General features: G+C 39.5%; 2 protein-coding genes across 3 annotated transcripts; both read right to left on the reverse strand.

Annotated features, from left to right (window-relative positions):
* Positions 1-50: 50 nt before the first annotated feature.
* On the reverse strand, positions 51-9,214 carry tsg101a (tumor susceptibility 101a). Of its 2 annotated transcripts, none has more exons than XM_050072419.1 (10): positions 8,818-9,214; positions 8,027-8,114; positions 7,841-7,906; positions 6,936-7,099; positions 6,359-6,485; positions 4,808-4,898; positions 4,479-4,573; positions 1,805-2,007; positions 1,465-1,704; positions 51-1,366 (listed from the first exon to the last, which is right to left on the reverse strand). In XM_050072419.1, the coding sequence occupies exons 1-10, from the start codon at positions 8,857-8,859 to the stop codon at positions 1,277-1,279; spliced, it is 1,206 nt and encodes a 401-aa protein (XP_049928376.1). In that variant the 5' UTR covers positions 8,860-9,214; the 3' UTR covers positions 51-1,276. The 2 variants fall into 2 exon arrangements, with proteins under 2 accessions (XP_049928376.1, XP_049928377.1); XM_050072420.1 differs by having other exon boundaries at positions 4,808-4,865; positions 8,818-9,213.
* A 148-nt stretch (positions 9,215-9,362) lies between these two features.
* zgc:123278 (uncharacterized protein LOC641569 homolog) lies at positions 9,363-12,140 on the reverse strand. The gene is made up of 6 exons (XM_050072422.1): positions 11,985-12,140; positions 11,795-11,879; positions 11,652-11,717; positions 11,319-11,479; positions 11,113-11,215; positions 9,363-10,867 (listed from the first exon to the last, which is right to left on the reverse strand). The coding sequence occupies exons 1-6, from the start codon at positions 12,021-12,023 to the stop codon at positions 10,749-10,751; spliced, it is 573 nt and encodes a 190-aa protein (XP_049928379.1). The 5' UTR covers positions 12,024-12,140; the 3' UTR covers positions 9,363-10,748.
* Between the last annotated feature and the right edge of the window lie 820 nt (positions 12,141-12,960).

Genomic DNA, 12,960 nt, shown 5'->3' on the forward strand with positions numbered 1-12,960 from the left:
TGACAAAGAATACAGTGAAATACTGACCAAATGAAATGACGACAAAGAGATGAACCACTAAATCAGATTTCTTTTATTTGTACTGATTTACATTAATCTACAGATATAAAAGAACAGGTGGTCTATGGTTGAATTGGAAACAAGAAAAAAAAATAACAGCAGATATTCTATCATACAATTCAAAGTGCATTTAGTAAAAGGCTAATTTAAATGAGACCTGTTTTTAAACTTTACATAAGTTAACTTCTTGATTAGTACTTTTTTTTTTTGTACCCTCCGACACACTTTATTCACAACTTTTCTCCCGTTTACTGAAAACCTAAACCTCAGCAGGACTGAGAATAAGTGAACAGCACAAGGAAAACAGAACAGTAAAGAAACAAATACGGGATTTCCTTTGTAATCCCTTAGAATAAAGTATGTGAAGACTGTCATCCACTTTAAAGACGCTGTACAGAGTACGATTGACTGGTTAATGCAGTCAGACTGAAGGGCAGACCTGAGCAGCCGACACGAAGAACCTCACTCACCCTTATAAAGAGACACAGGAAATACAAATAATAGTGTAGTCGAGTGGCAGAGAAGCTCAAACTTTACCCATTAAAACACTCACAGTTCATATCCATGTTCATCATCACCTCTACTGTATGAAAAATGATCCCTTTGACCCCACGGCTACTGAACATGACCCAGAGAGCATTAAATCCTGAGGCTGAACCCGCTGTCCCTCCTGAAAGGTTGCCCTGGGTATTTATATCAGAGCGTAACCTTTTCATTATGAGAGGGCTGGACATTTGCAGCTCTCTACAAAGCCCCTCTTTACTAGCCCCTAACAATTTGTGCTTACTAGCCAAATGACTTTGTCTGGCGAAAGGGATCGCAAACAGCACCTGCAGGCTGCCCCTGTGGTGCAACGCATACAGGTCACCTCTTTAATTCACTGTGCGCCAACCCAGCTACGCCACAGAGACTCGTCACAGTGGGTCACAAAAGTAATGCCATATCTTGCAAATGGGTCGCGACTGTTAATGCATCATGATCTCAAAGAAGTATTCTGTCAGATCAAAACACAAATGATGTCCTACGAGATGTGGACAGTCCGTTCTTCATGAATGAATGAATGTTCTGTTGTTCAGATTTCTGTCTCACAACAGATTTGATGGAGAGATTCAAAAGAGGACAGCTACACGAAGACAAAAAGGGAATAAAAGAGTGGAGGAAGAGAAGAGAGTAAGAAAGCATGAAGATATGAATGTTTCCGGGTCGTCGGCGAGGGTCAGTAGAGGTCACTAAGGCCGGCAGTCTTGCGGGCTTTCTGCATGAGGGCACGAAGCTGGAACTGCTTCCTGGACAGAAGCCGTACGTGCTGTAACAGAACGGAATACAAGTCATTAGTTTAAAAACCACAAATGGGTCAGTAGACATCATGTTAGACATTAGGTGTAGTTGTGTTGATGTGGTTACCTTAAGAAAAACCTCCAGGTCTATGACGCCCCTGCGGAGGGCCTCCCCCAGGTAGAAGATAGTGTCCTCAATCGCGTTCTCTTCAGCATACAGGTTCAGGATCTGTTTGTACAGTGGAGCTGTGGGCACAATGACGTCGTCGATGTCATTGTTCTCCGACTGGTTCTCCATCTTCTCCAGGGCCTCGCTCAGCTCCTCGTCCTTTCTCTTCAGCAGCTCGATATTCCTGTCGACTTCAGACTAGTAGAAACCAGATGATTTTTGTTATTAAAGAAAAATCAGCTGTATAAGGGGGAAGAAAAAATATAGGTATAATATTAAGAAGTGAAGGATCTCTCACCACTTCCTGGTCCAATCTTGAGACCATCTCCTCCAGTTTCTGATGTCCCTTCTTCAGATCCTCCTCTGTTCGCTTCAGGGCGTCCAACTCTGCCTGGGCTCTGTCCATCTCCTCCTTCATTCTCCAGCGAAGCTTGTCGCTCACGGCTGAAATCAGAGATGCGCGAATGGTGTCCTCGCCAATGGTGCCGTCACTTCTTGGGCCTTAAGACAAAGAGGTTAGGAAGTGACGTGAGACAGCGGACAAACAATACAAAAAGTAACAGTAATAACAAAAAAACAATATCCAGGTAACAATCCAGTTTAGTATGAACATGCCGAACATACATACATGCACTTGTTTTTAATCCAGATAGATCTACTTCTGTGTTCTCGCCATAGAAATAAATGAATCCCAGTAGTGCTCAATTTCCATGTTAATTAGGAAAAAGAAAGTCATCAGAGTAAGGGATCCTCAGGTCACAGTTGTTCAACGTGGAGCTGTTATGCCACTTTATTTAAAGGAGCAGTTTGTAGGATTTATGGGGATCTACTGGCAGAAACGGAGTGTAATAGTCATAAGCATGTTTTCTAGGGGTGTAACAATACACATATTTGTATCGAGCCGTTCAGTACGAGGCTTTTGGTGAACAAGGCAGCCCACACAACAGAGCAGGCAACATGCTGTCTGCCCCTCCCATCCCCAAACCAAAACATTGCACTCCAGTGAGACACACTGGGAGGCCCACTATGCTAAGCTACCTCGTTGCAGGATGGTTAGTAACACCATTACCAGACTGAAAATAGAGGCTCCTTCAATAACCTACAGGCCTGGTGTTTGGGGTCACTCAAGTTTCGCTGTAATTATGGGGGCGATTGCAAGAGAGAGTGGGGGATGAAAACACACTGAACCAAAGAACGAGCCCCAACACAGCTGCAGACTCTCCTTAGCAGCTAACACAGAAGTACAGTAACATACACGACCCCTGAGCCAAAGCACGAGCTGTTGTGCAGGGACAGACCCTCTTTAGCTGCTAAGCCAGTAGCACTCACAGTCACAGCACACACACACTCCGAATCAGGGAGCGAGCGCTGCTGTGCGGCCTTAGCCTCTCGTTCAACAGCTAATGTTATTACAAAGCACACACCCACAGCAGTGACTGAGAAGTAACTGCTGGCGGACCAGGTAGGCGATTCTGGCTTAACGACTGAAAGGTATGTGAGTGACGGCTTATTAGATTGTGTTCATATAATTGTGGCATTTTACAGGGATGTTTATTCATGTATTTATTAGACTGAAAGAGCTCAGAGAGCTCGGGGGACATAGCAAACTCAATGCTGACACAGTTGGCAATAGAAATGACACTGATACTATGCACTCTATTATCAGTAGTAACGTAGTTAGTTTTCATACATTTAAAATTTTAAAAATCAAGGAAATATCTCTGGCATTTCCTATATTTTGCTGTATGGAAAACATATCAAACTGTGACACACCACAGTGCCATAATGAAGCAAACCGGGAATTTTGTGAACCGTTACACCTCTAATGCTTTCATTTATGTATAATCGCCTGGATCTAAGAACCGTTTGGTTTTCGTTAGCTTAAAATGAGCCCTTCATATCTACATGGGGAGCGTGTCCTCTTCCACCATGTTGTATCACCATGTTTCTACAGTAGCCCAGAGTGGACAAACCAAACACTGGCTCTAGAGAGGGCCAGTAACATTTTTCCATTATCTGAAGGTCACCATAGGTTGTACTACATGCTTGGAAAAGGAGGGGTGAGCAGAGGGGTGTTCAGGTGCTTGCATTTTTTGTCATGTTTTTTTTATCAAAATTCTGTTAGTGTTCACAAACTCAATATAATTCCATGCTACAGGTTTTATGATATTTTGTTCCCAGGTATATGTACATGAGAATTACATAAGCCTAAAAGCCAACAAATACCAGGTTATGTAAGTGTAAAAGCACAGAGGGATGAAGACCACCTCATGTGCAGTCTGGAGTCAGCACTACAAATGTCAGAGTTGATTCAGTCTTGAGATCTGAGCACTCTGAACGGTCAAACCCATTTCTCCTCCTTTACTAAATATAGGAGTCAGCTCAAAGCCCCTCCTGCGTGCTGGTCCTTCACTTGCATTTCAGTACAGTGCTGCCAACGGATTTGGGGGCAGCAGATGGGTACCCTGATCATAGGTCTGTCTTTGTGTGGAGTTACTGTTTCCATTCTAAATATAACACTGTGTCTGAGGTGTAGGGTGTGATGGCTGGACGGGGGGGACTGTGCCTTTCCCTTCAGATCCATCCTACCCTTTAACCTTTAATGCTCCCCACTCTGGTTACACTAACGACCTTTCACTGGCGGCTCGGCGCACCACTGAAGTCACGGAGAGGGCGAAAGAGTTTGAGTCAAAAGGTCAAGTGTCTCAACTCAGGGTCATTTAAAGGCTGAGGAAAGGAGAAATTGTATTGTTTTTTCCGGGCTGAATGAAGTATTGAATTATTCTATTGTTATATTAAGACATAAAGGAAACCTGCAGGTGCAGACAATGACAGGTTCTGAGTGGACATATTAATTTTGCTGTGCTTGTGCCGTTTGTGAAAACATCTGAAACCTGTGCTAATTTTAAACTTTAAAATGTGCCCACAAGAAAGGGAAATAAAGCACCCCAGATACTAAATGTGATACATACCCACTGTGGAAACCGGGGTCTGGGTGGGGTAGTGTGCAGGTCCAGCAGTGGCTGGGTAAGAGTTGCCCCCTGGGTACTGGTATCCTGGATAGCCTCTGCAAATAGTTGAATGATCAAGAAATAGGTCATTCTTCCTATAACTTCCAACTTTAACTTTCAGTGATAAACATAAGTGAGCCAGTCGTACAGAGTCACTACCATATATGCTTCTGTGCGATATGCTGCTGAAGAAACTATGAAAACAAACATGCCAGGACAGGTTTGTTTGGAAATACACTACACACTCTTATCTGGAGGAAAGGTTCAGATCTGCTTAGTGAACATCTTACCCTGGGTTAGGACTGGGGCCATAGGGTGAGACCGCAGGCATGCCAGGCATATAGGAAGCTGAGGTAGAGAGAGATTGTGAAGGAATCAGATCTGAGGACAAACAGTTTGAAATATTCTTTATCTCTTTCATTATCACAAAAACATATTCAGTTTTCCGTGGTGTGCTGAAGTGATATCTTAGCTCCATCTAGTGCTTAAGGAAATAAATGCATCACCTGAACTGTAAGGCAGAAATAAGGCACGTATACCAATATATATCAACAATAATACAAAACTTCTACTAACATAATATATTGAACATGACTCCTGACATTCTGCTGAGAAATTAGCTAAACATCTGCCACAACATGAAAATGAAAATCGTAAATTTAACTCAAAACCGAAATTAATTTAAGAGTGAATGCATACACAGGGGAGCATGTATGGCTATGCTAAATCTGTTGTTTGCTGCATTACAATATCAACCTTTCGTCTCTAATATACAAAATAATAAGCTATGGTATAAGTAAAAGCTCACATAATTGTGGTAAGTAACATATCTGTTCAAGATTCACTCAAGTAAGAAGTCTGGAAATGCTTTCTTATTCATAGTAATTTGAGGAACTGAATATGACCCACGCTTATTTTGTAATTTTGTAATTTTGTAAGTGTTTCATCATGTGTGAAATTACAATTAAAGCTGTAGATGGTAACTTTCATAGCTGGTCCAGCCAGTGGGCCGTGCTGAGTTCTTGGCTCGACTTTACCCATCATGGCAGACGGGTCACAAACGTTCTCATTATACAGCTGAACAGTACCCTAAAATTTGTTTCTGAAAACATTTGAGGTGAGAAACAGGCAATGCAGGAACAGAATCTTGATTTATATTTGATCAGCGCTGCCTAGTTTGACAGATTGACCGCGGTTTGGGAGCAGTGATTGACAGCTGTGTTGGAGTCTCCTCGGCTCTGATTGGTTGTTTTTAGTGCATTGTGATAGATTCTAGCAAATGCCATAGAAGCAATAGGACGAGATGGAGGAACATGATTTTTTTCGCAGGTTATGCGTCTCATGTGCTTCTTTCAGAATATAGCGACAATTTCAGTAAATATAACAAAAAGTTAATTTCATAAAAGTTACCAACTGTGCTTTAGTCAATTAATAATTGGAATATATTACACACAGTTAGCAGTTTTTTAGGTACACCTAGCTAAACCTAAAGCAGTTTAATTAGGCCTTGTAATTAAACGTACCTTCATGAAGGTCATAAAGTTTCTTTCTGTTTTAGAAAAGTGTTTATTCAACTTTATGGATATTTTGGAAGCTGTAGTGGGTGGTGCTTATGAACTGCATTGTTTTATACTGAGAAAAGTTTCTAATATTTAGACTGCTATCACTGATATTAGAAGCATGTTTCAGTGTACTGAGAAGCATTCAGTATGTTAGTACTTCTCTTAGCATATCACTCTGTATGAAAACAGTCTGTGGATCAGCCTGTTCTTCTTACTCTTTTAGACAATGCATTGGCCCCTTGGATCACCCTGTTCACAACAAAAATGTACGTCACTCACGGTTAGGGGGTCCAGCTGCTTGGAACGCTTGGTAGGGGGCTTGTGTGGTGGGGCGAGAAAACACAGGAGGCTCCTCTCCAAAAACCACAATCATCACCTGGATCAGACCATACAGGTCTGACTGAGGCTGTAAGACATACAGTGAGGGGAATGTTTAATTAAGCAAGACAACAAATACAGGAAGCTTTTTCAAATGATCAACAGCCAAGCCACTGTTCAGATATTATCTACAGCCACAGGTACATTTATGGCCATCATGATTGCGCCATTTTGTGCTGACTGACTGGTAATCATAGACATATTGCCAAATATTCCAGAAAGCTACAGTTTAAATTACCTTTATACTAACAGTGTTGTATGATACAGTGATAGAACCACTTCTACAGATTTTAAACATGTCAATACTGCAGTGAGACCTTAATTCCTCTATGACAGCATGACGCAATGTGTTTGTATTGCTCTTTAAATGTTCTTTCTTTCTTTTCGAATCTATGTTTTTACATTCTAAACAGTTCACAGTCTTTCCCTAAATAAACACTGTATGATTAAAAGTATTGACTGAAGACGTCACACTCACATGCTTCCACTCATGTAGATAAGGCAGGTAGATCTTGCCGTTGGCATCGATGTGTTTGCCAGTTTTGATCATCATAGCGCTGGTAGGTTTGACAAAACATATGGGAGGGTTGTAGGGATATGTGTCCAGCAACCACAGACACACTGGGATGTTGTAGACATTGCCTACAGGAAACAGAAACACACACTTTGTTGTAATATTTGATTATATTAAATGTTTTTAAGACTTAAAATTCTCATCGCTTCACCATTCACACTTGAGAAACTTTGTTATTTTGAGGCACACTTCTGTTTTCGTTTTTTTTCTGGAGTAATAAGAACCTCTATATGAATTAAACAACAATTATGATGTACTGTATATCAAACAAATTTTTATTTTACAGTCTAAAAATCTACTGCTACTTTGTTTTGATAGAAAGCAAGATAGCAATATGCACTAGTAATCCTAACCTACAAAGTTGGGAAACTATGGGTTTGATTTGAAAGTCACTATAAAATGTTCTGTCAAAAGATGTGTTCCATTTCTTGAATGTGACTTAAGTCATAATATCAGAACAGTAGGAAAGCTTGCACATTAAAGAAGAAATAGAGCAACATAGTACAAGATGACGTTTGTTTGCAGGTACACATGCTTCCTCTGAGATTGTATGTGTTTTGCTTCAGGCAGATTCTTGCCTCAGATGACACAAAAAGGCATTTTTGCCCATTTCCTGCTTACTCTGCTTGAGCCTACAAATGACACGTTTGTTTATAAGCTATTGTGAGCACACAAGACAGAAAGAGAAGGTGAGCAAAGAAACAACACTAAACAGAAACTTCCCACTTAACCTTTTATGTCCCAGTCTTTCAGATTCTACAAAGGAACAATGTGATTTTTTTTTTTAAAGCAAGGTAAACATTCTTTACCTCTGTAGCTCACTGGAACAGTTCCTGTCAAGCTCATCAGGTCTCTTGTGGAGCCATCATTAAACACTGAAATAGAAGAACATCTCATGTCAACCAGCTAAACAATTTGGACATATACAACCATATAAGCATACAAACACTGAGACCAGACAGTTAAGAACAGAAGATCAGTATGATTTAATTTACCGTAAGCATCCATAACCGGCTTCAAGTCCTTGTACTGGGAGATGACATTGGTTATCTCACGCACGGTCAGATCTCTGTATTTATATTGCTGGATAAGGACAACAAAAGATGAAAGGGGAAAAAAACGTGTGTCAGTATACTGAAAGTTCAAGTTGGAGTTCGAAGTTATTTACTTATGAAGTCATTTTGGCATAGCCGATAGTTTGCAGTTGTTGTACCTGCTGTCTGCTTATATACAAAAGGTTTTCTATCTGGTCTTCATCGACAAAATTTGTGGTATGAATTTGAAAAGTTGTTACCTCACCAACAAAGTTACAAACTTTGGAAATAATTAAATTCCTTAAAAAGAGGGGTGGAACCGCCTATCACTCAGACATCCACACAGATTACACTTAAGTCTGTGTTATTAATGTATTATTAATTTTTACTCTGATCCTGTCCATAATTGAAAGGCATCAACAAAGCAGCCACATATAAAACTAAGAATGGTGGCTTAGTCATAGGTCATGTTTATAGTTAACATGCTAATGATGTTAGCTGGGTGGCTATTCTATATTGTAAGATGCTGGTTGACACGAAGATTTGTACAAGGTGTATCTGCTACAGGCATCACACTAGTAATCATTTATCAAAACCAAATGTTAAACGTACTAGACTTAAATGGAGAATGGGCCGTTTATTGAGCATTACCCATTCCAGGAAATGTTACCCTGCTAATCGCTAGTTTCATGTTTGGTATCGGTGACTAAGCTAACGTGCTACAGTTGGGCAGCAAGTGCCGCAACACTTACCTTCAGCATTTTCTTCAGGGCACCCTCGTTGACAACTGCCATTGTTTTTGAGTTTTTGTTTACACCGTTCTTATTAATAAGTTAAGTAAGCGAACGGCCGACTTACAAGCCAGCTAGAGCGGCAGCTAACGCAAGCTAACGCTAGCTAGCAAGACTTCACTGATTGCTAGCTAGGCTAAAGTTAGCCCAGCCTCGGGCCCGACAACTATTAAGCGAATTATTAGGTGTCTATATGACACCCTTCAGTCCAACAAGAGCGATGTCACGGTTGTTAACGTGTCAAGCTTCAATAAATTAAGTAAGAACAGGAAACAGATAATTAAAAGTTCTCAGGAGGAGCGAAAAACAAATATCCGATGGTCAACAAAAGGAATTTCCGGTATTCCACTGACAGCTTCCGGTCTGCCTGTATGATTCCGGTCTGACTATGACGTTAACAACAGTGTTTAGCTATTTATTTATTTTTTATTCATGTATCTATCTATTTGTAGCCTTTTAGCACTAGGAAAAGAAGAAAGATGACGTATCTATTTCAGTAAATGGTGGAAATTAGGCTTTACTACAACACAGTTAATACAAAATAAACAGCATTCAAGAGAGAAACATATATTTTTTTAAACAACAAAAGCAACAAAACAGGCGAGATGCACAAAAGATCAAGATATTAGACATTAAAAAGCCAAGGACCAATATATAGATGTAAAGGCCTGTGGTTTTTTAGCATTTCTATTAAATTTTCAGTAGATGTGTGGTTCCCAAGGCTTGGTCCCAATTTGGTGAGTTTTTATCACACATCACATATAGGGCAAAATCTAAAGTGTAGTCTACTAAGTCATTTTATAAAACTTTTTTTTTTCTATTGAACGTATCCCTCAATTACTCATTATTTACAATACCAGAATCAATCAGTTACTTTATACAACAAGCCAGTTTTTATTCATATAGCTCAAAATCATGATAAAAGTTATCTCAGGACACTTTTCATATAGTGTCTAGACCATACTCTTTACTTACAGAGACCTTCATCGTCCTGTCCTTGGGGAAAGTTTTGACTTAATTTTCTGTGTAAAAAGTTGAGGTTAATAGCTAACGCTTCCACTGCAACTTTTTACGAAACAAGTCACTACTATGGCGCTACTGAGGCTCCTGTTTGTTAAATGAATAAATTGTTAGACTGTCAATATGTCTTGTTTCTTCAGACTTCAATCATCCAATCCACCAAACAACACCAAACAAGAGTCAACAGCAAAAAAAAAAAAAAAAAAAGCTGTTCGGCATTGGCAGAGAAGATTTGACAAATTTTTCATGGGCGCAACCCACATGCTCAGCTCTGCTGCTCATCCCACAAATGCATGTTCCTTACAAATGTGGCACCATTTAAAAGGGAAATAAACAGGCTTTCTAAGATTTTTTGCCAAGAAGCATTGTTACAACAAAGAAATAATCTACTAAACACAAATTTCCTTACTTTTTGTTCTTAGTTATCAGGTTTTTTGGGCTGCACACAGCTGCGTGAGTGTTCTTTAAATTACCAACATTTCTGTTTACTGGTCAAAAGTCCACAACATTTGTGGATAAGAACACAATAAATGCTTTTGGTTGAGGTCAAGGTACAGTTTTATGAGCCACTTGTAAAGCAATTGGAGCCTTTTACACACAGGCATTCAAATGCCAAATTACAAAAGCATATTAAAATGACGTCAGTACATACACACCAAACAGTCAATGTGTTTTCATTTCATCAGGTGCTGCTTGATATTTGCACTCTAAATCATTTGAAGAATAGAAAGCAACATGCTATTTTTTCTGAAATTGTCAACAAAGTAACATAACATAATAAATGGATACCATCTAACACTGTATACAGGATTACCACTTCATCACAGGCACTACACACACAGTAAAATATCCTTGTCTAATCCCACAAAATATTAACAGTTGGTTTCATGTTCTCGCTGAAAAGGTAGACCATCCTCTGTGGATATATGCAGATACAAACTTCCATCTGTCTTTGAAAGCACCTCTGCATTTCTCTGGAACTGTAGCCAACCTACAAGAAAATTTTTGCATTTTTAGAGGAGTCCTTATCAGTCACAGAGTTCATAAACATGTTGACAAGGGAGAAGTCTTTTCAGCCCTAGATTTATGAGCGATGAACCTAGATTCAAACTGATGTGTCACGCTATCATGAATCTTGGATCTATCTTATCAGCATGAACTTGTATCTAGGGCATAGATGGTGTTGTTTTGAAACCACATGGAGGCTTGCTTGTTGCCTGTGTGAGTTTTACTTACAAGGAGCTTGTTCAGGCTCTGGATGAGGCTGCATACATACTGGAGGGAAGTCTCCAAACATGGCAACCATCACCTGCAGTAGGCCAGTTAGGTCACATTCACCCTGATAGAAGAAAGGAAAAAGTCACATCAATGTAGCATGGCATCAGTAATAACCCCGATGTCAGTTATTGTTAAAGAATACAAAATACATGTTAAATTCTCACATTCCATTCCTCCAGGTACGGCAGCATAACTTCACCATTCTTGGAGATGAACTTCCCACTGATGATCATCATCTCACGTGTAGGTGTGACGTAGCAGATGGGAGCAGTTTGGGGGTAGGTCTCCTCAATCCACAGGCACACAGGGATGTTGTAAGTCTTGTCTTGTATCAGAACATGTGAAAAAGTTAGTTTATCCAGCATATTCTGAGAAATAATAAGCTTAATCTCTCTTATTTTAATTGAAATAGATCAGAATCCACATCAAAGTCAGCTTCTATTAATAATGTAGCTGTTTAAAGGGTCAAACTGTGTAAAATGCAAAGTCACTGTTACCACTATACATGACAGGAATGGTTCCAGTTAGACTCATCAAGTCCTTTGTGGCTCCATCGTTGTAAACTGTGAACATTAATAAATAAATGTTATTTTGAGCACATGCTGAATAAGTTCATTAACAGACTGTCAGCAGTTATTACCGTATCTATCCATCATGGGCACAAGGCTTTTGAAGTGAGTCAGCACCATGCTTATTTCACTGGCCACATGTTTGCGAAGATACGTCTTCAAAACAAAAGAATACGAAACAAAAAGTGAAAAAAATACACATAATCCACAGTATATGTTGATTTAGAGAGAATTCCTTTAATAACTGATGATTATTCTTACCTTAGGCAGCATTTTCTTAATCGTTTCCTCATGTGGCATGATTATGATTTATCCAGAAAGAAAAATATCACTTCTTCTGCGTCTCTTTTCGTTCACAAACACTCACCAACCCTCGGCTTTTCCTCTGTGTTGGGTTTATGGATAACCTTCTATCTTTTATGACCACTGAAAGCCAGTGACAGAGCAGTCCCACATCTATGCAAATCATCTGCCCTAAAAAGCAATAACTAGGCTGCATGGCTTCGACAAACAAGACGGGAAAAACAGCGACCCAATAAACCAATATATGTATATTAGCATGATTAATAATGACAATTCATGACCTCATGCTTTGGCTGTCTCATCTCTTGGATCAGGATCAATAATAGGATCAATAAATCATACTGATTTTTTTTTTTTTTTGGTGCACTTGTCTTGCTTAATCACTCTCTTTTACATCTATTCAGCACTTAAGTCATATCTACAATGTATTACTGTAAAAATAATGATTATGTTGATCTGTGGCTGCTGTCAAACCATTCAGTGTGGGCTACCATACATGGCAATATAAATAAAGTCAATACCAGCAGTAATAAAATGCAAAGACCTTCCTCGTGCTCTGTTTGAACAGGCATATTTACTATAGTTTTATCAGCAAACTGGCTCCTCTTTAACATCTTCACATTTAGCCCAGTCTCACTGAAACTAACAGATCTGATATTACATTTATGTTGTATTGTATATAATTGAAGAATCAAATTACAAGTATATAATATTCTGATGCCATGCCTCATTGAGCTGCTTTCTTTCACCCCACCAGATGGTATCTCTTGCATACTTCCTCCTTCCTTTTCAGTTGCTGGAAGTGACCGCAGACTCACGCACACACCCTCTTTTCTGTGTAATACAGTTGTTTCCAGTGAATAATCAGACATCAGTTACTTACTAACTTTAGAAACAGTTAACTCTACGAAGAAATGATTCAGAATTATGACAT

The sequence above is a fragment of the Epinephelus moara genome, chromosome 20 (genome assembly GCF_006386435.1).
Source record: "Epinephelus moara isolate mb chromosome 20, YSFRI_EMoa_1.0, whole genome shotgun sequence".
NCBI classification, from domain to species: domain Eukaryota; kingdom Metazoa; phylum Chordata; class Actinopteri; order Perciformes; family Serranidae; genus Epinephelus; species Epinephelus moara.